At 36.3% G+C, this 27,780-nt stretch overlaps 1 protein-coding gene and 1 long non-coding RNA gene across 3 annotated transcripts in view; one reads left to right on the forward strand and one right to left on the reverse strand.

The window, feature by feature from the left end:
* GNRHR (gonadotropin releasing hormone receptor) lies at positions 1 to 21,008 on the forward strand. Of its 2 annotated transcripts, none has more exons than XM_030313761.1 (3): positions 1 to 519; positions 18,102 to 18,321; positions 20,764 to 21,008. In XM_030313761.1, the coding sequence occupies exons 1-3, from the start codon at positions 1 to 3 to the stop codon at positions 21,006 to 21,008; spliced, it is 984 nt and encodes a 327-aa protein (XP_030169621.1). The 2 variants fall into 2 exon arrangements, with proteins under 2 accessions (XP_030169621.1, XP_030169622.1); XM_030313762.1 differs by having other exon boundaries at positions 18,230 to 18,321; positions 20,764 to 20,785.
* Positions 14,086 to 27,780, reverse strand: part of LOC115512589 — a 23,056-nt gene continuing 9,361 nt past the window's right edge. Inside the window, exon 2 of the long non-coding RNA XR_003968429.2 lies at positions 14,086 to 18,265. This is a non-coding gene — a long non-coding RNA (uncharacterized LOC115512589). The remainder of the gene's footprint in view (positions 18,266 to 27,780) is intronic.

The raw sequence follows: 27,780 nt of genomic DNA on the forward strand, positions 1-27,780 counted from the left end.
ATGGCAAGTGCCCCTCCTGAACAGAATCAGAATCACTGCTCAGCCATAAACAACAGCATCCCACTGATGCAGGGCAACCTCCCCACACTGACATTATCTGGAAAGATCCGAGTGACGGTTACTTTCTTCCTTTTTCTACTCTCTACAACTTTTAATGCTTCTTTCTTGTTGAAACTTCAGAAGTGGACTCAGAAGAAAGAGAAAGGAAAAAAGCTTTCGAGAATGAAGATGCTTTTAAAACATCTGACCTTAGCCAACCTGTTGGAGACTCTGCTTGTCATGCCACTAGATGGGATGTGGAATATTACAGTTCAGTGGTATGCTGGAGAGCTCCTCTGCAAAGTTCTCAGCTATCTGAAGCTTTTCTCCATGTATGCCCCAGCTTTCATGATGGTAGTGATCAGCCTAGACCGCTCCCTGGCCATCACGAGGCCTCTAGCTGTGAAAAGCAATGGCAAGCTCGGACAGTCCATGATTGGCTTGGCATGGCTCCTCAGTAGTATCCTTGCTGGACCACAGGTAAACCATTATCATGAACTTGTTTGGATGTGGCAATCACAGATGTCCTATCTAATCTTGAGTATTGTATTGTATTATTGTATGTCAAAGGCAGTATTGTATTGTCTTCGAGAGCTTGGATTCTGGAAATTCAAGAGCAAAGTTTAATCCTGGCTGTTACCTTGGGCAACTTTTTAGCTTCTCTGGGTTTCAGTTCCTTCATTTATAAAATGGAGGTAATGCCTATATTATGCAACTTTTGTAAAGATAAGAAGAACAATGTATTAAAGTGTCTAGCATAATCTCTAGTACATAGTAAATGCTCCTCAAAAAATGTGGCTATTGTCCAATTGGACCTCATCCCCATCTTATTCTTTCCTCTAATTCTTCTTTTGCTCTGGTTGATACGGTAAATGGAGAGAATATTTAGGAACTATGGAATTTGCATAGGTAGAAAGTATTTATAATTCGTCTTATTTGGGATTTCTTGAGTGGAAACTAATCTGTTTCTGTCGCAACTTAGAACTATTGTCAGCTAGTACATTGTTCTGGTGTTTGCAGCTGGGTGGGACTGAATAAAGAGGAAAAGTGGGAAACCCTGGACTTCTGAAATCTGAATATTTCTCTGAGATTGACTTGAGCTTTTCTGGAAAAAGTTTAGACCATAACAGGCTGTTAGCAAAATCAGGTACAGGTAGATATTGTTCCAGATTGTCCTCATCTGAGGCAACCTGGTTAATTGGCCTGTAGAATTTGCCTTTTTTTCAGCAGTCATATCTCTGAAGAAAAGGACACGGTCTTACAAATAGCAAAGATTCCCTAATAACAGATGAGTAAATTGTCTCTATGCTTGTAAATGTATCGTATGATGATGAACCCAGGGTACAAGGATGTGTCAAGAAGTGGCATCAAGGTTAACCAGGATGTTCCCAAAATCTGCCACTACAAATGGAATTTATGTAGACATTCTAAATGGGCCAGGTGCTTTAAAAAACAAAAAGAAGAAACATAAAACAACAACAAAAAATCCTGCCATGCAAAACTCATTAAATACAGTTAAAACACTAAAAAGTTGGGCCACCAAATTTTCACCACCAATTCCTCACTTAACTAATATTTCATGGATATTAGATCAATTTAGTTGGGGTGTGTTTTATGGCAGGAGGAATGGGAAAAACTAAAGTACTTTGATGTTCCTGGATAAAGGCATATGACGATTCTCACGGTGACTGAATATACAAGAATGGGTATAGTAAATACGTCTCTTGAAATGAGACTATTTAGCTAAGGCTATGGTTTAAGTTTTCCATTTTGTTTCTTTAAAGTAAGAGTGTTGCCTATTTATTCTTTTTCTTAGGAAAGATAAACAAGTTAGGTTCTTCACACTGAGCATGATACTGATGGTTTCAAAGAAACCACCCCCCCAAGAAAATGTAATTCAGTTGTGGAGACAATACTTTTATAAAACTAATACAACCATATACTAAACATTTATAAAACCTAGTACCAGTGTAAGAAGGAGAAATGAGTAAGAGTTGAAATGGTAAAGGAATGATTTAAGAAAAAAGTAGGATAAGCTGAGTTTTTTCAGATGAATGGTATTTGGATAGAAAAAAAAGTCAAGGATCACATATATTTTTCAGGAAAGGTTGAAATGTGTGATTAATTTTCATGGCACACTTATCTGGCTGAAGTGAAAGATTGAGAGGTGGCACCAGCAGGATATCAGATTTGGTGGTTGCTCCCTTGTCTTCCACTTCTCGTGTACTATTTGTCATAAAACATCATGATCATGCATTTGCTCGTCTTTGTCATTAAGGAATACACTCTTAAACGGTGGAGACTCTGTTGTGTTCAACTTCATTAACATTCACTGTACATAATAGGACAACTAGCAGAAGTAGAAACTTTAAATGTTCAGATGATCTAATTTCTCTGCAGATCAAATAAATCCTTCACTTTTTCCTTTAAAAACAAATTGGCTTCATTCATTTAAATGAATGAATGAAAGGAATAATGGACCTATATTATAGAAGACATTGATAACCAGGGGAAATTCTGAAATTAATGTGGGAGCCACATATCCTTTGTGAGTCCTATGCAAGAAATAAAATGATTTTTTTAACAAAAATATTTTAGGAAAATTTTCATAGACCCAAATAATTGCAAGAAACAGAGAAACCTTTTCTGAATTTTCTGGCAATGAAATGATTAGGTTGGTGGCTAGGGTGGTCTCAGAGAGCATTGATTTTAAGAGGGACATTTCAAACAAAAAACAAAGTTTGGCAACAAATTGGATTTAAGGAGATAAAGAGAACGGTATAAACTAAAGCTCTAATATTTTTAGCCAAGGAGTTTTAACAGTGAAACCATTGAAATAGGCAGGTAGGTTGAGAACAGAAGTGTCTGCCTATTTGTTTCTCTGTTTGAAGGGGGAGGGAAGGCAAACTGTGAAAAGAGCTGAAAACATTTGCTTTAAGACATGATGATATCAGTATAAGGTCTTTGGAGAAGTATAGCCGTTTGGAAAGTAGTTGGTAAGTTAGGATACTGATGAAAGTCTGAAGAAGTAGAAATAAGTCAAATTGTGATAATAACTGAAATGCAAATTAACAATTTCAACCTTCTCTAAGCACTGTCCCAGGGGGTATAATAAAAATATTGATTTATTAATTCAATTATCTTCATCTAAGTATGTCACAGCAATAATAGAAAGATAGTGCCAAATACTTATCTGCCTTGATATAGTAAAAAGAAATTATGAAATTAAGTTTGAATTGTTTAGGATTTTCATGTAATAGCCTGACCTCAAATACATCACTCTTCCTGAGAGATTTATGTGAATATGGGTCACAGAAAATGATGGCATTCTTTTATTTGGTAAAACACATAATTCATCCTTACTTTCAGCAGCAGATTATATTTGTAAAGCACTTTGCCGAAGCTTCCTGAAAAACCTCACTCTGTGCAGCACATAACAGCCATGTTACTACCACCACCCCGCGTATCAGAGAACATACAAAGAGAATCTTTGAAAGCAATGGCGTGCACACCTTTCTGGCAGTAAGAAATGCATACTACATTGGGACTTTGTCTGTTCCTCACACACTTATAACTGGGAAAATTTTTCATAAAATATTCAACACCATTCCACTTCATTTTTTTTTTTTAAGTTTACTTATTTTGAGAGAGAGAACATGAGTCGGGAAGGGGCAGAAAGAGAGAGGGAGAGAGATAATCCCAAGCAGACTTCGCACTGTCAGCACAGAGCCCCATGCGGGGCTCAATCCCACAAACTGTTTAAGATCATGACCTGAGCCCAAATACAGTCAACCACTCAACTGACTGAGCGCCCCTCCATTTCGTTATTTACTGTTTCATTATTTACTGTTGATTGCCACTGACTGATGGGTACAATCTGCAGTGCAAAAACAACTGGTTTAAAGGGATTCATTGACTTTCTCAATGTCACTTGACCTGTTGGACTCATGTCTTTGTATTAAGTCCGGTTTTTCTTTTTATTATAGCTCTCTCTCTCTGCTGTCTCTCTGAATAAAAGAGGTTTTAATCCCATGACTAATGTTACACATGTTTAATGGGGAAGATGAAAGACTGAAAGGGCTTTTTACTTCTAGACTGTGGCACATAGTAAGCTTCACCATGCTCTGTGGATAAGCTCACTGACAAAGGTACATCCTGTAACGGCTAATTTACATTGAAAGGATGAATTTAATCATCATCCTCCGGTTTATATATTGATTGTCTATTGCTTGAGAAATTCTGTGATGGTCTGGGGATATATTTTCAGAAGTTCTAGCATAGCATAGCTCAATTTTCAAACTTTTTCCTAGTAATGGAACTTTTTTAAAAAAAGCAAAATTCTAAGGGTGCCTGGTGGCTCAGTGGGTTGAGCATCCAACTCTTGATTTAGGCTCAGGTCATGACCTCACTGTTCGTGAGATTGAGCCCCACATTGAGCGTGGTGCTGACAGCACAGAGCCTCCTTGGGATTCTCTGTCCCTCCCTCTCTGCCCCTCTCCCTCTCACGCTTGTTCTCTCTCTCTCTCTAAAAAGAAATAAGTAAACTTAAAAAAAAAAAAAGCAAAATTCTATCTGGAGCCCCAATGAAACATACAAGTGGAGCTGTTCTTGCTAAAGAGAGGTAAGGGAAGCCAATCTTCTGCTTGACCATTTACTAGCCCTGCTCATGGTCTCTAAAGACCTTAGATTTCCCTGAAACAAAGCTTGGAAGACAATAGAATAGTAGAAATGGCATGAATATTGGATTTTAACAAAGTTGGTTTCAAATCTCAATGCTGTCTCTTACCATCTCTGTGGTTCTGAGTAAATTACTGTAACTAAGTTTAAAAGCATAATTGTGAAGAATAAATTATAAAGATACATAAAATCATCTAGTACAAGACTTAATTTTTAAACACTCTGATAATGTTCATTCCTTCCTCTCCTCCTGCTTTCATTCCTTTGTTCATAAAGAGTTTTTGAAGTCAGGAGATAAAATAATAGGGAAATACGAGTATGAAAATTAAATGATCCTTTAAGAGACAGCAAAGAGAATTGGCTTACATAAAGATTATTTCCAATTTCTCAGAATTATAACATTCATTCTGACTGATAAGTAAGTTTAGCCAATCTACTCCCTAGTCACCAGGCTATCCTGCTTGTTCTGAAAGCTATATATGCTGATGCATAATAGTTCTAGTCTTAAAGGTATTATTTGTAACAGTCAAATAAGAAAGGAAGGAAGGAAGGGAGGAGGAAGGTAGGAAGGAAGAAGGCAGGCAAGGAGGGATGCAAGGAGGGAAGGAAGAGGGAGAAAAAAAAAAAAAGGAAAGGAAGGGAAAGGAAGAGAAGGAACAAACATGACCTGAAAGGCAATCTGCTTTAAGACTATGTGTGGTTAGGTTCGTAAGTGCATGTTGAGGATAAAACATTTCCTGAATTAGATGTGTCCGTATCTAATCAAAAATCACATGCTTTCCAATGACAGTCATTTACCACCACAAGAGTTACACAGTAGCGGATTATTTGCAGAAGTTCATACCACTAGCTTATCCATGTTAATATGGAGCATACGTTCGGACAGCTTTTAAATTCTAACATTAACCCAGGTCGGAAGGCATGATATATGAGACATCCTTTTGGTCTTTGGTGTAAAGATACATGGCTGGGGGTGCCTGGGTGGCTCAGTCAGTTGAGCATCCAACTTCAGCTCAGGTCATGATCTTGCAGTTCATGAGTTCGGGCCTCACATCGGACTCACTGTTGTCAGCGCAGAACCTGCTAAGGATCCTCCTTCCCGGCCCTTTCTCTGTCCCTCCCTGTCTGTGCTCTCTCAAAAATAAACGAACATTAAATATATATATATTTTATATATATATATATAATATAAATTTATATATAAATATAAATATAAAATTTTATATATAAATTTATATAAAATTATATAAATGTATATTTATGTATGTGTATATATATGTATATATATGTATGTGTATATATATATTATATATATATATAATATATATATATACATGCACTTGACAGGAATGGAATGTGTTTCTGAACTTGACAAGGAGCTTAAATTCAATAAACACTTGTCACACGTGTACAATATGCCAAAGAACTATACTGGAACATAGCAGTAGCATACTAAATACATAAATAACAACAATAATGATGATGATGATAAATGTTAGTTATTGAAGACATAAATATGTGCCGGGAAATATGCTAAATCCTTTTGCATGCATTATTTCCTGTAAGGCTCCCAACAACTCTCTATATTGGATACAATTATCTTTTTTTTCATTCATAAAGAAACTAAGGTTAAGAATGTTATATACAATGCCCAAGATTACTGTCTAGTAAGTGTGGGTGTCAGTATATCCAGTTAACTCCATACCCAGAACTTTTAAATACTACACTATATCACACCATGCAATGTTGTCTATTTCCTTTTTTCCTGTAGGATGCTGGAGAAGGATATGGCAGGAAAGTCTTAAGTTGAGAATAGATGCTTAAGAGCTATAAGGAAATAATACATGGTATACATTTACAAATATATAAATAAATAAACATATGAATACACATTTATAAGTTGTGTGCCCTGAAATTTTTTTCATAATAATGTTTATAACTCATATAGTGCTCTGTGCCAGGCATTATTAGAAATGCTTGGCAAGTATTAAATCATTTAATTGTCTTGACAGCCCCTAGAGGTAAATACTATTAACATCTCTGTTTTATAGATGAGGAAACTGAATGAAGTACATTATCTAAAAATAATTACCTCTTGGGGCTTCCCAGGTGGCTCAGTTGGTTAAGCGTCTGACACTTCCTTTCGGCTCAGGTCATGATCTCACTGTTCCCAGGTTCGAGCCCCGTGTTGTGCTCTTTGCTGACAGAGTGAAGCCTACTTAGGACTCTCTCCCTCTCTCCCTCTCTCTGCACCTCCTCTGCTTGCTCATGCTCTCTTTCTCTCAAAATAAATAAACATTTAAAAATAGTAATAAAGATAATTACCTCCGGAAAAGATTAGACAACAACGTAATTAGGCTGGGATAAGGTGAGGGTTAAAAATAATACTCTAAGAAGCATATGCAAATGACTGTAAAGAAGGAAAACATACTTCTCTCGTTTATGGCAAAGTAAAGCAAATACTGATGAGAACTGAGGTCAGGTATGAGAAAGGAGAAACAAAGAAATTAAGGAAATATAATCCAAAGACAAAAAAAAAAAAAAACAAAAAAAACCAACAACCCACGAACTAAAGTAGATCCCTATACTAATCATTCAAATGAACATGACCTTGGAGCACAAAATAAACTGAACCTAGGCTAAAACAATTTATGGGAAAGTAAGATTTTCAGTTACCATAACACTTTACCATATCACTCTTTTAGCACTTATCACAGTCTACCTAGTACGTACGACAGGTGTCACAACCATGCTATTATCTCCCCTACCAAATTTTAAATTCTCTGATAACAGGATATATCTGGTTCATCTTTTATGACAGAGAGCACCTAGTTTTTGAACAAGGAGTTGCTTTAAAAATAAGCATTTATTAAACGAAGATGATAACTATCAGCTCAAATCATAGTTCTCTATTTCAAAGTCAGATTAAATTTCCTTAATAACTTGCAGCCCAGTGACAAATACGTGAGGCAGGCACAATATACCTTTTCTCCAGGAACTCCTTACTGTCTTTAAGTTAATGCTTTGCTAGAGGGAAAAACAACCTTAGCTGGAGGATAGCTAGGCCTCCAGCGTCCTGTGAGTTTTCTTTAGCATATGAAAATCTCTTTTGAGAGGGAGGGAGCCAAAACATAAGAGACTCTTAAAAACTGAGAACAAACTGAGGGTTGATGGCTGGTGGTAGGGAGGGAAGGGTGGGTGATGGATATTGAGGAGGGCACCTGCTGGGATGAGCACTGGGTGTTGTATGGAAACCAATTTGACAATAAATTTCATATTTAAAAAAAAAAGAAAGAAAATCCCTTTGGAAACACACTCCTTTGACTTTACCTTCCCCAACTCCCAAGTACATAATCAGTCTCTCCTCAGGGTCCAGGCACCTCTTCCACCCAGAGGGCCTGTCCTAGTGCTTTAATAAGTCATCTTTTTGCACCAGGAAAAAAAAAAGCCATTTTATTGAAAGTTTTATCATATTAACTTAAAAAGATGAAATATTAAAGTGAAAATGTGGCCTAGTGCAGAGAAGAAAGTCAAACTTGGATCATCTGGGTCCAAGTATGATCAGGAAGTTGTGGAGGGAAGTATCTAAGGTTTTAAAGAAATACTAGATTCTCAAGTTCTTTGTAAAGTAACTCTTCCAAAGACTCACAACATCTGTTGGGTCAAATTCAGAACTGAACTTTAAATTTAAAGTCAGTCTGCAAAGAAGTATGGAAAACTTAAATGGTTACTTTGTGATACGGAAAAAGATCTGGATTATAAAATAGAACTAGCTGAATACATGTTTGAGTTTCTGAGCTTTAAATTTGATGATATGATCATTGTGCACCCTCTAGTGGATTAATTTAACAATACTATTTTGCCCTTGAAAAAAGATCTGAAACTGAAAATCAACATTTTAATTACAAATAAAAGATAGAACATTATATTTTATATTATTTTACTTATATTTTATTTAGAGTTTATTATATTTATATTATATTAAATTACTCTACAAGCAAAGAAAGGAAATATAGGGTTGTTGTGTTTTTTTTAAAAGCATATTCCACTACCACTCCATCACCCCAAAAAGGAAACAAATCCTGGGCCCGTGGAATTAATTAAGTTAATTGGATTTACTAATTCAATTAAAGACTTTAAAAAATAAATACTGTCCCTCAATTGCTTAAAATTTTAAAAATCCTGTAACGTTTTTGTTTGAATTTATTTGCTATTAGTTTTAAAATGCTTGGTCACTCTTATATTTTCATTTTAATAATGTGTCATGGTAAAATGAAGTTTCTCAGTGGAGAAGCTTGGAAATGACTAGGTAAGAAGTTCACTTGATAAATGGGGAAAATTTCAGTGTATATTCATTAGTATGTGTTTTTGAAAAGTACTTGGCAACATTTCTTTATTCTTTCTTATTTCAAATTTTTATTTAAATTCTAGATAGTTAACATATGGTAAATTGGTTTCAGGTGTACAATTTAGTAATTCATGACTTACACCCCATGCTCATCCCAACAAGTGCCCTCCTTAATATCCATCACCCATCTAACCCATTCCCCACCCACCTTTCACCATCAACCCTCAGTCTGTTCTCTTATGGTTTCCCTTCCTCTCTTTTTTTCCCTTTCCCTATCTTTACCTGTTTTGTTTCTTAAATTCCACATGTGAGTGAAATCATATGGGATTTGTCTTTGACTGACTTATTTCACTTAGCATAATACACTCCAGCTCCATATATGTCGTTGCAAATGGCAAGATTTCATTCTTTTTGATGACTGAATAATATTCCATTATATATATATATATATATATATATATATATATATATATACACCACCTCTTCTTTATACATTCATCGATTGATGGACATTTGGATTCTTTCCATAGTTTGGCTATTGGTTTTTGTTGTTGTTTTATTTTATTTTATTTTTATGTTATGTTATGTTATGTTATGTTATGTTATGTTATGTTATGTTATGTTACTTTATTTTACTTGTTTCAGGGAGAGCATAGTCAGGGAAGAGGGGCAGAGGGGGAGAGAGAGAGAGACAAAATCTTAAGCAGGCTCTACACTCAGCATGCAGCCTGATGCAGGACTCAATCCCACAACCCTGGGTCGTGACATGAGCCAAAATCAACTGACTCAGCCAGGCACCACCATAGTTTGGTTATTATTGATAATGCTGCTATAAACCTTGGGTGATATGCCCCCTCAATCAGTATTTTTGTATCCTTTGGATAAACACCAGTGTAATTGCTGGCTTGTAAATACTCCTATTTTTAACTTTTTAGGAACCTCAATGCTGTTTTCTACAGTGGCTGCACCAGTTTGCATTCCCACAAATGGGGCAAGGGGGTTCCCCTTTCTCTGCTTCCTTGCCAGTATCTGTTTCCTGAGTTGCTAACATTAACCATTCTGACAGGTGTGAGGTGGTATCTCATTGTGATTTTGATTTGTATTGCCTTGATGATGAGTGACGTTCAGCATCTTTTCATGTGGATGTTAGCCATCTGTATATCTTTGGGAAAATGTCTGTTCATGGTTCTGCCTGTTTCTTAACTGGACTATTTGGTTTTGGGTGTTGAGTTTCATAAATACTTTATAAATTTTGGATACTAACCCTTTATCAGATATGTCATTTGCAAATATCTTCTCCTATTCTGTAGGCTGCCTTTAAGTTTTGTTGACTGTTCCTTTCGCTGTGCAGAAGCTTTTTATCTTGATTAAATCCCAATGGTTTATTTTTGCTTTTGTTTCCCTTGCCTCCAGTGACATGTCTAGTAAGAAGTTGCTACAGCTGATGTCAAAGAGGTTGCTACCTATGTTCTCCTGTAGGATTTGGCTTCCTGTCTCACATTTAGGTCTTTCATCCATTTTGAATTTATTTTTCTGTTTGGTATAAAAAGTCGTCTGGTTTCATTGTTCTGTATACTGCTGTCCAGTTTTCCCACCATCATTTGTTGAAGACACTGTCTTTTTTCCATTGGATATTCTTCCCTGCTTTGTTAAAGATTGGTTGACCATATAGTTGTGGGTCCATTTCTGGGTTTTCTGTTCTGTTCCATTGATCTATGTGTCTGTGTGCCAATACCATACTATCTGGTGATTGCAGCTTTGTAATATAACTGGACATCTGAAATTGTAATACTTCCAGCTTTGCTTTGCCTTTTCAAGATTTCTTTGGCTATTTGGGGTCTTTTGTTGTTCCATACAAATTTTACGATCGTTTGTTCTAGTTCTGTGAAAAATGCTGGTGGTATTTTGATAGGAGTTGCATTAAATCTGTAGATTCCTTGGGGTAGTATAGACTTTTTAATAATATTTGTTCTTCCAATCCATGAGCATGAAATATTTTTCCATTTCTTTGTGTTATCTTCAATTTCTTCCAGAAGTATTCCATAACTTTCAGTGTGCAGATATTTTACTTCGTTGGCTAGGTTTATTCCTATCTATCTTATGGTTTTTGGTTCAATTATAAATTAGATCAATTCTTTGATTTCTCTTTCTCCTGCTTCATTATTGATATATAGAAATGCAACAGATTTCTGTATGTTGATTTTCTATTCTACAACTTTGCTAAATTCACATATCAGTTCTAGTAATTTTCGGTGGAGTTTTTCAGTTTTTCTACATAGAGTAGCATGTTGTCTATGAATAGTGAAAGGTTGGTTTCTTCCTTGCCAATTTGAATGTTTTTTATTTCTTTTTGTTGTCTGATTGATGAGGCAAGACTACCATTACTATGGTAAATAACATTGGTGAGAGTGGACATCCTTGTCTTGTTAATGACTGTAGAGGAAAAGCGCTGTTTTTTCCCATTGAGGATGATATTAGCTATGGGTTTTTCATACATGGCCTTTATTATGTTGAGGTATGTTCCTCTATCCCTACTTTGTTGAGGGTTTTTATGAATAATGTTGTATTTTGTTAAATGCTTTTTCTGCATCTATTGAGAGGATCATATGGTTCTTGTCTTTTATTAGTGTGGTGCATCACATTGATGTGCAAATATTAAACCACACCTGCAGCCCAGAAATGAATCCCTCTTGATCATGGAGAATAATTCCCTTCATGTACTGTTGGATTTGATTTATGAGTATCTTGTTGAGAATTTTTGCATCTATGTTCATCAGAGATATTGGCCTTTGGTGGGGTCTTTGTCTGGTTTTAGAATCAAGGTAATACTTGCCTTATAGAATGAGTTTGGAAGTTTCTTTCTATTTCTATTTTTTTTGGTGGGGGGAACAGTTTGAGAAGAATAGATATTAACTCTTCTTTAAATGTTTGGTAGAATTCCCCTGGGAAGCCATCTGGCCCTGGATTTTCATTTGTTGGGAGATTTTTGATTACTGATTTAATTTCTTAACTAGTTACAAGTCTGTTCAGTTTTTTTTATTCCTTCCTGTTTGTTTTAGTAGTTTGTATGTTTCCAGGAATTTATCCACTTCTTCCAGATTGCCCAGTTCGTTGACATAAAATTTTTCCTAATATTCTCTTATAATTGTTTCATTTCTATGGTGTTGGTTGTGATCTCTTCTCTTTCATTTGTGATTTTATTTATTTGGGTCCTTTCTCTTTTCTTTTTGGTAAGTCTGGCTGGAGATGTATCAATTTTATTAATTTATTCAAAGAACCAGCTCTTAGTTTCATTGATCTCTTCTGCTGTTTTTGTTTCCACATCATTTATTTCTGCTCTAAGCTTTATTATTTCCCTTCCTTTTTTGGCTTTAGACTTTATTTGCAGTTCCTTTTCTAGCTCCTTTAGGTGTAAGGTTAGCTTGTGTATTTGAAACTTTTCTTGCTTCTTAAGGTAGGCCTGTATTGGTATACACTTCTCTCTTTTGACTACCTTTGCTACATCCCAAAGATTTTGAACTGTCATATTTTCATTATCATTTTTCTCCATATATTTGTTTTATTTCTTCTTTCATTTCTTAGTTAACCCATTTGTTCTTTAGTAGGATATTCTTTAATCTCCATGTATTTGTGGTCTTTCCAGATTTTTTCTTGTGGCTGACTTCAAGTTTCATAGCATTGTGGTCTTCAAATATGCATGGTATGAGCTCAGTCTTTTTGTACTTGTTAAGGCCTGATTTGTGACCCAGTATGTGATGTATTCTGTACAATGTTCCATGTGAACTCAAAAAGGTGAATATTCTGCTGTGTTAGGATGAAATGTTCTGAATATATCTGTTAAGTCCATCTGGTCTAGTGTGTCATCAAAGCCATTTTTTCCTTGTTGATCTGCTTAGATGATCTGTCCATTGCTGTAAACGGGGTGTTTAAAGTCCCTTCCTATTACTGTATTATTATCAATGAATTTCTTTATGTTTGTTATTAATTGATTTATATCTTTGGGTTCTCCCAAATTGGGAGTATAAATATTTGGATCTTATTAGATATATTCTTAGATATTATTTTTAGATCTTCTGGTTGAATAGATCCTTTACTTATGATTTAGTGTCCTTCTTCATCACTTGTTACAATCTTTGGTTTAAAATCTAGTTTGTCTGATATAAGTATGGCTACTCTGGCTTTCTTTTGATGTCCATTAGCATGATAAATTGTTCTCCATCCTGTCAATTTCAACCTGCAGGTGTTTTTAGGTCTAAAATGAGCCTCTTGTAGGCAGCACAGCAATGGGTCTTATTTTTTTATCCATTCTGTTACCATATGTCTTTTGATTGGGGCATTAGTCATTTTTACATTCAGAGTGATTATTGATAGATATGAATTTAGTGCCATTGTATTACCTGTAAAGTCATTGTTTCTGGAGATTTTCTCTGTTCCTTCTAATGTTTGGTGTTATTGGTCTTTCTTTCCCACTCAAAGAGTCCCCTTTAATATTTCTCGCAGGGTTGGTTTAGTGATCACAAACTCTTAGTTTTTGTTTATCTAGGAAATTCTTTATCATTCTTCCTATTCTGAATGACAGTCTTGTTGGATAATGCATTGATGGCTGAATATTTTTCCCATTTGGCACATTGACTATATCATGCCACTCCCTCTGGCCTGCCAAGTTTCTGTGGAGAGATCTGCTGCAAAACTTATTTGTCTTCCCTTGTAGGTTAATGATTTTTTTCCCTTCCTACTTTCAGGATTATTTCCTTATCTGTGTATTTTGCAAAGTTTACTACTATGTTTTACTGTTGGCCTCCTTTTGTTGATTTTGATGGGGGTTCTCTATGCCTTCTGGATTTCAATGTCTGTTTCCTTCCCCAGATTAGGGAAGTTTTCAGCTATAATTTACTCAAATAAACCCTCTGCCCTTTTTCCCCTCCTTCTTCTAGGACTCCTATGATACAAATATTATTATGCTTTATGGAGTCACTGAGTTCCCTAAGTCTACATTCATGATCCAATATTTTTCTCTCCTACTTCTTTTCAACTTCATTATTTTCCCTAATTTCATCTTCTATATCACTTATTCTTTCCTTAGCCTCTTCCATCCTTGTTGTCATTACACTGATCAGTTTTGCATCTCAGTTAAAACATTTTTTATTTTAGCTTGACTGGTTTTAATTCTTTCATCTCTGCAATAAGGGAATCCCTAGTGTCTTCTATACTTTTCTCAAGCTGAGGTAGTATCCTTATGATTGTTGTTTTAAATTCTAGTTCAGGCATATTACTTACATCTGTTTTGGTTAGATCCCTGGGGCGACCTCTTCTTGTTCTTTCTTTTGGGATGAACTTTCCCATCTTAGCATTTGCCTAGATCTCTGTCTTCTATTGTTAGGAAAGACCGTTACGTTTCCTGCTTCTGAATATAATGGCTATATTAAGAAGAGGTTATATACTGTCCAGGGCCTGGCACTTCAGGAAGTTTTTTTGGTGTATGCTGTGTGCACCCTGCTGTAGTGTCTTGGCTGCTTTTTCCCCTCAGATCAGTCCTCTGCAGAGTTTCTTCTTACCTGCAGTGGGGAGTGTTTGGACCTTATCCTGATGTGGCAAGTTTTAACCAGTTGGTTTTGGTCTGCTTGTTAGAAAAGCCAAGATCCTGTTCCCCCTAGAGCTAAAGCCTTGCATCACTCTATGGTCAGTAGACTTGGTGCATATGGAGGGTGAGGGGCTTGTGCTGGTCTTCTGGGGGAGGGGCCTGCTGCACTGGTTCTCAGGCTGACTTGCCGTAGTAGAGGTGCACCTGCAGGGCACAGTGGGGCAGAGCTTGATGTAAGCAGCTTCAGCCTCCACTGGGAGTGCTGTGTTGCTCACTGAAATCTGTCTGTGCTGATGGGTGGGTGAAAATGGTGCCACCTCACTTTCTTGTCCCAGGAAAGGGGAGTTCACACATATCTCTTTTCAGCAAGCCCTCACATTAAGTGTGAACAATCTCTACTCTTGTGTTCCAGGCTTCCATCAGAACCCTGCCTTCACCTTGTCTGTGTCTGAGCTATCTGGTTCAGTGCTCCTGTGTTTCAGCTCAGGCATGTGGCTGGGTTTCCAAACTCCAAATTTTAGGGACATGCACTGATCTTTTAGGGAAAGTTCTCACTGCACTGTGGTTGGTGCCAGTTTGTCCCAGAAAAGAAGTCACACAACCATGCAAGGGCTCAGAGTTTATGATAAAACACAGCCAAAAACTGACTTCCAGGTTAGCTGTCCTCAGCAGGTGCCTCTGCTGCTATGCTAATTAATGGGACCTCTCAATGGTGCCACCATTTCTTTTGTCCTCCGAGAGGCAGTGCCACCTCTCCCAAATACACTCCAATAAGGGGAAATGTCTTTTTCAGTGCAACCCAAAGGATCCTCAGAGCACACTGTCTGCTCCTGGGCCTCTGTCCTCCTTCCCCACAGGAGCATCGCTAAGCCTGCCAGGCATGATTCCAGCAATGGTGCAGACTTCTAAAACTTCAGACTTTGAGTTCTGCTGCTTGTAAAAACTTACAATAATCAGCTCCTTTCATTTTCCCAGTGAATGCTTTTGGGGAAGTGTTTTTCTTGTGCAATCCCCTGTATGCTGCTTTCTCTCTCTCCCCTGTCTCTGTGATCAGGGCTCCCTCCCCTCTACAACACCTACAATTCATTTCTGCCCCAACAACTCTCCACAGTTTCTATCTTCCACTATGTGGCCATTTTTCTCCCTCTAGATGTGCAGATTGTCTCTCAGTCCTCAGACCAATTACTTGCGTGTTCAGAATGATTTTATATTTATCTGGCTGTGTTCAAGGAATGAGGCAAGCATAGGGTCCCCCTACTACTCTGTCATCTTTGCAACGTTTCTTAAATGGTTGATTCATTTGTGTTTTAAAAACAACAACAAAATAATTTCACACTTAGAGAAAGGTTGCAAGTATCATACAGTTTTCTGGAATATCTTTCCCTCAGTTTCCCCAAATATTAACATTTTACTACATTACTTATTTGCTTTGTTTCCTATAAATTTTTTCTAAATTGTTTAAAAGTAAATTCAGATATGATGTCCCTTTTGATACTTCAGTGTTGTTTTTTTGTTTTGTTTTGTTTTGTTTTTTCTGGCACATACCCACAGTATGTGGGTAAATCAGGAAATTAACACTGAAAAAATACTATTCTAATCTATATAACTTATTCATACCTGAGCAACTGTCCCAAAAATGTTCCTTTTAACAAAAAAGAATCCAAGGTTATAATCCAAGATAGCAAAGAAGTGATGGTTAGTACCTGTCAATGCATTATATAAGGAAGCAGATGTTGTCAGTTGGTCCCATTATTGGCTATGTTAATTTAATTATTTGGTTATCTACTGTAAAGTTATTAATTTTACTCTTTATAAGAAAAGCTGTCTTGCAGGTAAATACTTCAAGATGATGTTAATACCCTGCTTTCTTCAAATTTCATCCATGTTTTTACCATCCATTGATGATGCTTGCCTGAATCACTTATTATTACCATTTGGTAATCACTACTTTCATTATTCCTTATACATTTATTATTTGGCTTTCTACAGTAACAAAGAGCTTTTTTCCCCTCCCCATTTATTTGTAGTCAGTCTTTTGTAATTACTATCAGCAAGAATTCATGGATTCTTCATTTTATTGTTAATCATTCCTTTTATCAGGGTTTTTGTTGTTGTTGTTTTGGGTTTTTTTTGGTTTACTTATTTTTGGTTTTGTTTTCAATGCTTAAACTGTCCCAGATTTGACCAATGGGAGTACTTTCAAGCTGGCTCCAGAGCTCTTTTTGACATGCTCCATTATTCTTTTAGTACTTCTTGGCTTTTTGGCACAAACTGTTCCAAGCACATATTGCAGTTTGCTTGTCAGCCTTGGGCTCACTCACCTCTCCAATAAACTCTGTCTGGTTCCTTTTGGTAGAGAATGGTATTTAGAAAACAAGATCTGGGTACTCGAGTGCTGGATGTGCTTATTGCTACTGGGATATCATTTTTCCTAGGCTCCCAGAAGACAGAGCTAGAAAATAAATACACACACACACACACATGCACATAAATATACAGAGATTTTCCTTACTCTTTTTTTGCAGCTGTATAGCACTCTGTTGTGTGGTCCACCACAGTTTATTCAACTACTGTTCCATGAATTGGTATTTATGTTATTTTTAATGTTTTTTCAATTACAAACAAAGCATCAATGAATAACTTTCTGCCTATGTATTTTCATATAACAGAGGTGGGAGTGTATCTTCAGGGTAAAATCCTGGATTCAGATTGCTGGGTCAAAGGTAAATTCAGATATAGTTATGCTAGCTATTGCTAAATTCTTCTCCCTAGTGGTTGTGCCAATTTGCATTCCTACTAGCAATGTGGGAGAGTCTATATTTTCTTACAACTTGCCCATGAAAGTATGTTATTTTTAATTTTTGCCAATCCTTATAGTGAAAAATGCCATGTCACTGTAGCCTTAATAGGCATTTTTCTTCACACAAGTGAGGTTGAACATCTTTTCACGTGTTTAAGGGCCACTGTTACATCTTTTGTAAATGGTCTATTCATGTCTTTGACCATTTGAATGGGGTTTTCTGTTTCAAAAAATAAAATTTAAGTATGTATTTGGGGAGCACATTCTAACTGCTAGATACAGCTTTAGCTGCTACAGTTATGATGGACAAAATCACTTCCAAAAGGTTTACTCAGCATAATTGCAACTGAAATTGAAATACAACAATGTTTAAATCCCTGGTTGCTGATCATTCTGCTAGGTTCAAATAGTTTCCAAAAAATCCAAAATCCTATAGATCCATTCACATTACCCAAACATATTTTAAGTGAAGATACACTTTACAGCTTCTCACTGAGGTGACAAAAGGATTACATCAAGGAGCTTAGTCATTGCTTTGGGCAACAACGTGTTAGAAGACCTGGAGAATACAGAAGGAAAAAGCTTTCAAGAAAACATGCAAATACTGTTTGAAAGAAAGTAACACCATCTTTTAATTGTTTTCTTTTCTCATACAGTTATACATCTTCCGGATGATCCACTTAGCAGACAGCTCTGGGCAGACGGATGGTTTCTCTCAATGTGTCACACACTGCAGTTTTCCACAATGGTGGCATCAGGCCTTTTATAACTTTTTCACCTTCAGCTGCCTCTTCATCATCCCTCTTCTCATCATGTTAATCTGCAATGCAAAAATCATCTTCACCCTGACACAGGTCCTTCATCAAGATCCCCACAGTATGTATTCCTTAGACTCAATGTTAATTGTGGGCAAACAGGTTTCAAACAGCAATATTCAAAGCAGAGTGACATGCACTATGTGCCAGACACTGTTCTAAGCAGTTTACATACATTAGCTCAGTTACTATTCACACTCACCCTATGAGGTAATACTTTTATTATACTTTTAGTATCCCTAATTTACAGATGAGGTCTTTTGGTATCTCCCAATGTTCTAAATTTGTACCATGAAATTAAGAATGAAAGAACAACTACTTTATTTTACCCAGTATAAGCATTGGCAAATTGCTCCTGCTGGGCCACTATAACACCATACCAAACACCTGATTTCTATAATATTGCAAAGTATACCTCGTTAAATGGTAGCCAAGAGACTCGCTAAAGTTCAGCCGTTCTGTTTCATATTCAAATCCCCTATTCCACACAACATAACTGGGCTTGTGTTGTGTGTGTGTGTGTGTGTGTGTACATTGGTGTGTGAAATACTGTTGTAACTGACACTTTTATCTGAATTTTCACAGCTGTGGTTGTGCCTTTTTTGCTTCAGTCATCTGGTACATTCCCAAAAACTAAAATTTATGAATTTGCAAAGTAAACATGGCTATGTCATCATAACATCCAAAAGACATGTTATCAGTGGCATAATGCATAAGTTATACCTGGTACAACTTAATAGGAAAATCATCTTAATTACTGTAGTGTGATTACTCTCAGCAGATTTTTTTCTAAAGGAAATAATTATGGTGATGCTCTATAATAGAAACTTGGGCAGTTCCCAGCACAAAATGATATTTGATTCTTATTAAAAAGTATACTGCAAAAACAATTTGCCTTCAAAATCTTATCCTAGAGAAATTCAGTTCTATAAGGGGTATCTAAGAAGGACGCATAGAGAATAAGAAGATAGATCCCAAATAGGGCTGAATCTGAAGAAACGTGAGGTAGGAGGAAGCAGAAAAAGAAAGCAGCAGAGGCAAAGGGCAATAGTTAAATATTATTAACATAGATTTAGTTACTTAATCTTTTATTTACTCAACCAGTATGTATTAACTACTCAATATTGCTAGAAATGGTGATAGATGTGGATACCATGGTGAATAAAACAGGCCAGTAAACTATTCCACTTTCCTGGAGTCCACCATCTAGCAGAAAAGATAGTAAAACAGTAAACCAATAATGAAATGTGATGATATTTCAAAAGAGGGAGAAATACAGTGTGTTATAGGAGGATCAATATTTTTTCAAATCTAGCCCCCGTGCTAAGCCAAGATTTTTTTGTGTTAAAGTATTTATCCCTACTGATTTTTTTATTACTTATGTCATTAAAGTTTACATATACTGAGATTAAATGAAATAATGTATGAAAAGAACAAGGTCCATAGCAAGGTACAGAGTAAACGGTAATTACGTTTGTATGACAAAAATCTATAACCAATCTGTACTCAATAAACTATTGACTTTAACATTTCTAGTTAAAAATTGATTTTATAATTAAAACATCATGCACATAAATGTTTTCTTCCATATTTCCACTCTTTTGTGATCAATGAACAAGAAGTTGCAAACTTCACACAGACACCACATGTATCACACACACCAGACCCACAAAACACACACACACCATACAGTAAGCACATATATACCACACACACAGGCAACATACACCCCCCCCACACACACACACACCACATACACCATGCACACACGCACACACACCTGCGAACTTTAAGTGATGCATTGGTATGAAAAGTGAAATTGTTTTGAGTATTATAGAACATGGTTGAGAAAGACAATTTTGGACAACACACTTTCATCCATGCGTGATCCTCATTATCCTTACTGTCAGAGATATTTCAGTAAGTATAATTCTGTGTGAACAGATAATTCAATTCAGCTCAACTTTATATTTTTTTTAATTTATATTTTAAGAGTTTGAGTACTTTCATGCTTCAAATCCAAATTAGTTTGGTGGAAACTTACTTTAAAATTTTTTTTTTTTTTACATTTATTTTATTTTTTGAGAGACATAGCACAAGTTGGGAAGGGGCAGAGAGAGGAGACACAGAATCCGAAGCAGGCTCCAGGCTCTGAGCTGTCAGCACAGAACCCAATGCGGGGCTCGAACTCACAAACGGTGAGATCATGACCTGAGCCAAAGTTGGACACTTAACCGACTGAGCCACCCAGGCGCCCCTGATGGAAACTTATTTTTAAGAGCACTGTCATCTTTAATTTTTTCTGTGTCATTATGTGACATAACAGTGGAAAACCTGGAACATTAACATCCTTTTCAAACAAATTACCGTTATTAAAAATATTGGAAATGTGTTCTTATTCCAGTAATTAGTTTGAATTAGTGATTCTCTCTTCCTTTTTTGTCCATTTTGGTTTTGTAATAAAACTGGTCTTTAAACACCTACTTTTTCCTCTATCTCACAGAATTACAACTGAATCAATCTAAGAACAATATACCAAGAGCTCGGCTGAGGACCCTAAAGATGACAGTTGCATTTGCCACTTCATTTACTGTCTGCTGGACTCCCTACTATGTCCTAGGAATTTGGTACTGGTTTGATCCTGAAATGTTAAATAGGGTGTCAGATCCAGTAAATCACTTCTTCTTTCTTTTTGCTCTTTTAAATCCATGCTTTGATCCACTTATATATGGATATTTCTCTCTGTAATTGGTAGAATACGCAGGAAGTCATGTGAAAAAGAGCATGGTAGTGAATTTCATCAAATGAGAATAATAAACACAAAGGTTGCAGCGTTTTTATATAAAAACAAAGCAGAGTTTAATGTTAACATTCTTATTCTTTTAGAAATCACATTGTCAGAAATTCAAATATAAAGAAAAAATACAAAGAAAAAGAAAATTCAAGAAAAATAAAATATTACCTCATAATCATAAACTGAACTAATTTCTGCCCTTTCTGAACTCCTATGTTATATAGATTTCTTATCATATTCTCCCTGTCTAATAATGTGTAAATTTTTAAAAGAGCCATGGCCTAAGCAAAGAGATTCCAAAAAGTAAGGCTCAGAAACCACAACACAGTCTTAACCTAGGCATGCCTTTGAGAGTTTTATTCCAAGGGCTTAGCAGCAATTATATCTTATACTACAATAATATGCAAAGCACAGACAGAGTATTTCCCCTGCCCATAAGATCAATCTTCCCTCCTCTGGTTAAAAAAAAAAGTGCAATGGATCTAATTTTTTCTTTGATTCCAAAAGTATCTGAAGTTTGAATTATTCAGCAACCAACCCACCATCCATTCCAACCACCTGACAAGACTTACAAGTAGCTCTCCTTCATCCCAGTCTTGAGACAGCATGAAGTGCCTTCATAGAAATGGCAAGTGTAGAAGGATTCATATTTGGACAGGAGTTAGAACATTCCTCTAGGCTGCATAATCAGTGGAGTTTGTGGTAATTAACTGTACTAACATAACACTGTTTTTAAATACAATCAAGATGAGACCTATACTGATCATGTCTTATACATAATATGCCCTCTGTTTTAATAAGAGAGATTTTTTTCTATCTTCCGATTTTACTGAATCTATAATCCACAAGTCACTAAGAAAAATAAATAATAAATCAAACAAATGCAGAAGTGAAAAGATATTTGATACATCAGAGGAACACTGAAAATTACAGTTTCAATATATACAAGTCAACGGAACCAACAAAGTATTGAAAATAAATAAAGAAAAACTCTGTAAATGTGTAACTAACACCTACTGATATTCACATTAAGTGGTATCATTTTCAAAATATGTGGGCACAATACCTCTTTTTATTCAGGCCTATTTCTACGTTCCATTAAAGAAGGAAGAGGATAAAAATTATGAGACTCTAATATACATTATGAGAAAAGCTTATAAGCGACTTTAAAGTAATTCAGTGATCATTTAATTTCTTTTTTAAAAATAGGTAAATAGGGGCAACCTGGGTGGCTCAGTTGGTTAAGCACTCAACTCTTGATCTTGGCTCAGGTCATTATCTCCTGGTTTGTAGGATGAAGCCCCGCATCAGGCTCCCCACTAACAGTGCAGAGCCTATTTGGGATTCTTTCCCTCTCTCTCTTAATCTCCCCTGGTCATGTGAGCATGCGTGCTCTCTCTCTCTCTCTCAAAATAAATAAACTTTTAAAAAAATAGGTAAAATACCATTACATTCATATGAGATATTTAGTGCCACTCAAAGATGAAATGTAATTTCAAAATTTCCAGGGCATGTGAAATTGTGGAAAGTAATTACTAATTAGACTAACAACGGGACTTTACTTATTTTGCTCTTCTGCTCACATACTTTTCAGTGTAGTTGTGTGTGTGTGTGTGTGTGTGTCCAATCACACATTATTTTCTAATTCCACTTCAACTGATCTTGTTTGTTACCATTGACATCCTTCCTTCTACTCCTTCATTCATATCTTCTTTTTTACTAAGCCCGTACCTTTAATTAATCAATCCATGTACCAACTCTACAGTTGAATCGGGCAAGGCTCAAAATTTGTAACATGCTAAAATACTCAAGGTTAACTTTTAAGGCATGTATATTGACACCAAGATTTTATGGTTCTAGTAGATGACACAATAATATCTGTAAGTTACAATAAAACCAATCTTCTCCTTTAATCTTTATAATATACTTATTCCTAAATTGATAACAATTCTTACTTCCAGATTTAAAGGCAAAAACAACACATATATACACAATATAATTTAAGGGCTTTATTAGACATGTGTTTAATGAACACACGTTAGCTTTGCTCTTAGATGTTTAAGAAACTGTTCTATTTAGATATGTTCTCAGGCATTTTTTGATACATTAGCTAAAGGGCTATTCAAAATTTGGTGCAGGGGTCTTTAACCTATGGTCCATGCACAGAACTGTATTTCAGTACAACTGCTTTTATTCTGTTATATTATTTTATGAATTTAAAAACATTATCCTGAAAGGGCTATCTAGGCCAAACCAGACAGCCAAAGGAACTCATGTGACACAAAAGATTAAGAATTCCTCATTGATTTTGTATAAGGAAGTTTATTATGATAAAAGTGTCTCAGAACATATTCATTTGTTTATATGCATGCATAGTAATGTTAATATTGAACTGGATTGTTTCAATTTGGTTACTTACCATTTGAGACTTAGAAATCTCTCAAGGCTCAATATGTAATGAAAAACTTTGCAGAAGGAAGTAAATTATACAAATATTGTGGCCCATAAATTATAATATGAATATGGATTTAAATTAAAATTTATAGCCCAGGGCACTTGGGTGGCTCAGTCAGGTAAGTGTCCAACTTTGGCTCAGGTCATGATCTCACAGTCCATGGGTTCAAGCCCTGTGTCAGGCTCTGTGCTGACAGCTCAGAGCCTGGAGACTGCTTCTGATTTCATGTCTCCCTCTCTATCTCACCTCCCATGCTCGCACTCTGTCTTTCACTCAAAATAAACAACATTAAAACAAAATGTATAGCTATAAAAGGTAAATGGGGCTTTAAATTAAAGACATACCATTCAACAGAGAATATTCAACATTTGATATTTTAGTTATTTATTCTATCTCCAATCATCATAAAAGATGAGGAGTCCTTGTAAAAAAAAAAAGAAAAGAGGATATATTCTGTAGAATGAATCCACTATATCAGATAATTAAGATTCTATGTTGGTTGTCTCCTCCTGGCTACAATTTGGGTTTCCTCTTGCAATTCAATTTACTAAAGAAATTACATAAATGAATAACAATGAATTGAAAAAAAAAAAAAGACTGCACTAATTCAATTTCAGCCTAAGAAACAGAGCTATAACAGCTAAGAAAGAAAAAAAAAATACTGGAAGAGGAGTGGGTATCACAATTATATTATCTCAGTTAAAATACATTCAGAATTTCATCTATTTTACCTTTAGCCAACTTTCTTGAGCTTGTCTACTTAGTATAAATTGTGTCTATAGGACACATGGACACACAAGGAACCAATTCCTTGAGCTTGTCTACTTAGTATAAATTGTGTCCATAGGAAACTAAATAAAAGAGTAAGGTTGACTTTAATCTCTAATTAAAATTAATTTATTTAGGAGCGTCTGGGTGGCTCAGTTGGTTAAAGCATCTGACTTCAGCTCAGGTCATGATCTCATGGTTTGTGAGTTTGAGCCCCACATTAGGCTCTCTACTGATGCATGTGTAGAATGTGTAGAATGCATGTGTAGAAACAATAGAAGAATACATGTATTGATAAATTTATCTCTGAGTGATTTTTTTAAATCATCTTTCTCGTGAATTCCTATAATTCCAAACTTCCCAAATGAAGATAGATAGCCTTTGCAATGAGAAGAAAAATCATAAATGTTGTATGTGTGTTTGTATGAATTTTACATATCACTATTTCAGTCAGAATGCTTTCTGCTGTAATAAGAAACATCAGACCAGAAGTGACATGTTTTCATCTCATATTACAGGATGTTCATAGGTAAGCATGTAGAATTGGTGAATTCAGAGCTTTGAGTTATTTTCTCTGCTTCCACTAGGCTTTACTTTCATGATTAGAAGTTAGTTGTCACCATTCTAAGCCTCCAAGTCAGAAAGAAAGCATGGCTTCTCACCGAGCATCTTTCCTTCCCAGAACTTTCAGCAACTTCTTGTTAAATTGGCTAGAACTGTAGCGCACCTGGGTGGCTTAGTCGGTTGAATGTCTGACTCCGGATCAGGTCATGATCTCGCGGTTCGTGAGTTTGAGCCCCGTGTCGGGCTCTGTGCTGACAGCTCAGAACCTGGAGCCTGCTTCAGATTCTGTGTCCCCCTCTCTCTCTCCGCCCCACCCCTGCTTGTGCTGTATCTCTCTCTGTCTTCCAAAAATGAATAAACATTAAAAAAAAATTTGTTTAAATTGGCTAGAACTGTAACACATGACCAGTTCTAACCCAACCATGAGCAAAGGAGAGGGGGATTACCTTAAACACCTTAAGGGTATGTTTCATTTTAGGGAAGCAGGGCTCATTTCTCCGAATGTTTAGCTACCTGATAACAAAAATAAAGAATGAAGTTCATTCTCTCTCTGCCTCTCTATCTCCTGTCTCTCTCCTGAGAGCAGAAGGGAAATGTGGAGGTCAGAAAACAGCAGTAAATTCCACTAGTAAAATAAAACTGAAACTATATATACAATAAAATTTAAATATCACATAATTTAATACAAAGCATTAAAGACTAAATACAGCTATTGGAGCATAGTAATTGCATAGTAACTGTAGCCCTAAGGAGAAAGAACAGATTTTATTGTTTTTCACAATCTAAATCCAAACATTTTAAACTCTACTAGTTGGGATCTTCAACAGAAGTACAGGGTGGCTTCCACCCAATTATTTACTTTCTTGGGAACTCTTGGTCCCTGTTTTTTATTTGTTTTTATAATTCATTTCATTGGGTAAGAAATTTTCAGAAAGTTTTCAAATTCAGAAAATACTTCAGATCCAGAAAATAATTGTCAAATAAATTAATAACTAAGTATGTGGCAATCTGAAGCATATTTCCCATAAAGCTAATAAAACTTAGCTCCAAATCTTACTTATTCTGTTCCCTCCTCAGGCCCTGGATGTTTTTCTTATCACTTTTCTAATATTTATTTATTTTTGAGAAAGAGAGAGAGAGAGACAGAATTGGAGAGGGGCAAAGGGAGAGGGAGACAGAGAATCTGAAGCAGACTCTAGGCTTCAAGCTGTCAGCACAGAGCCCAACACAAGGCTCAAATGCACAAACCATGAGATCATGACTGCAGCCAAAGTCAAACACTCAACCGATTGAGCCTCCCAGGCACCCCCATTTTTCTTATCATTATCAAGTGATGTCCTTTCATTTTCTGATAGCTGCACATCATCCCTTGATCATTCATGAAAACTGTCACTGGAGGGGCCAAGATGGCAGAGTGGCATGGAAGTTCTCTGCTTCGCTCATTCCTGAAATGCAACTAGATTGGCACCAACCATTTTGCACACCTAGAAAAGTGATCTGAGGATTAACACAACAGTCTGTACAACTTGAACCACAAGTGAACTCGACAGGTACATGGCACAGAGAGGTGAACTGGGGGAGAGAGAAGCCACAGAGGGTAGGGAGCTGTTTTTATGGAGAGAGGTCATAGAAAGGGGGGAGAGTACAGGAAAAACATTCCCCCTGAAAGTAGCTGAAGAGAAAGGGAAAGAGTGGAAACACCCACAAGTGAAGAAAGGGAGAAAGGAGAAAGGAGAGGGTTTCAATACCATTTGGACGCTATAAAGAGGAGAGAGCAATCAGTATTGAGTCCACAGCTTAATACCTGGTGTGCTATGGTGGGAAGGGTGAATCCCCAGGAACGGGCAGCAACATCGAGGGGTCCACAGGCCACACAGGAAGAAGCAGTTCCCCTGCTAGAGAAGCATTTGGTAGAGGCTGTACAGCCACATCACAGGCAAAGGTCCGAGCACATATTCACGTTTGCTGGTATTGGAACAAAGACGCTAGGGTGCAGTGAAACCTGATGCCAGTTTTGTGTTGTGATTTACCATAATCCCTGAATGAAGGAATTCACCCCAAGAGAAAGAACAGGAACAGATATAAGCAAGATGTCTGGACTAGAATTTAGAATCATACTAAGAATACTAGCTGGGGTTGAAAAAAGCATAGACTCCCTTTCTGCAGAGATAAAAGAAGTAAAATCTAGTCAGGAAGAAATTAAAAGTGCTATAACTGAGAGGCAACCTTGAATGGATACCAGTGCAGCAAGAATGGATGAAACAGAGTAGTGAATCAGTGATATAGAGGACAAACTTATGAGAAAAATGAATCAGAAAAAAAGAGGGAATCTAAGGCAAAAGACCATGATATAAGAATTAGAGAACTTAGTGACTCACTAAAAAGGAATAATATCTAAATCATAGGGGTCCCAGAACATGAAGAGAGAGAAAAGGGGTAGAAGGTTTATGTAAGCAAATCATATTGTAAAACTTTCCTAACCTGGGGAAAGACACATACATCAAAATCCAAGAAGCACAGAGAACTCCCATTAGATTCAACAAAAACTGACCATCAACAAGGCATATCATAGTCAAATTCACAAAATACACGGATAAGGAAAGAATTATGAGAGCAGCAAATTCCTTAACCTATAAGGAACACAGATCAGGTTTGCAGGAGACCTATTCACAGAAACTTGGCAGGCCAGAAAGGAGTGGCAGGATATATTCAACATGCTGAATCAGAAAAACATGCAGCCAAAAATTCTTTATCCAGTAACGATGTCATTCAAAATAAGAGAGATAAAGAGCTTCCCAGACAGGAAAAACAAAAAACAAAACTAAAGGAGTTCATGACCACTGAAAATCCCTGCAAGAAATTTAAGGGGGACTTTCTGAGGGGAGAAAAGATGAAAAAAAAAAAAAAAAAGCAAAAAACACCAAAAGCAACAAAGACTA

Source organism: Lynx canadensis, chromosome B1, assembly GCF_007474595.2.
Source record: "Lynx canadensis isolate LIC74 chromosome B1, mLynCan4.pri.v2, whole genome shotgun sequence".
Lineage (NCBI taxonomy): Eukaryota > Metazoa > Chordata > Mammalia > Carnivora > Felidae > Lynx > Lynx canadensis.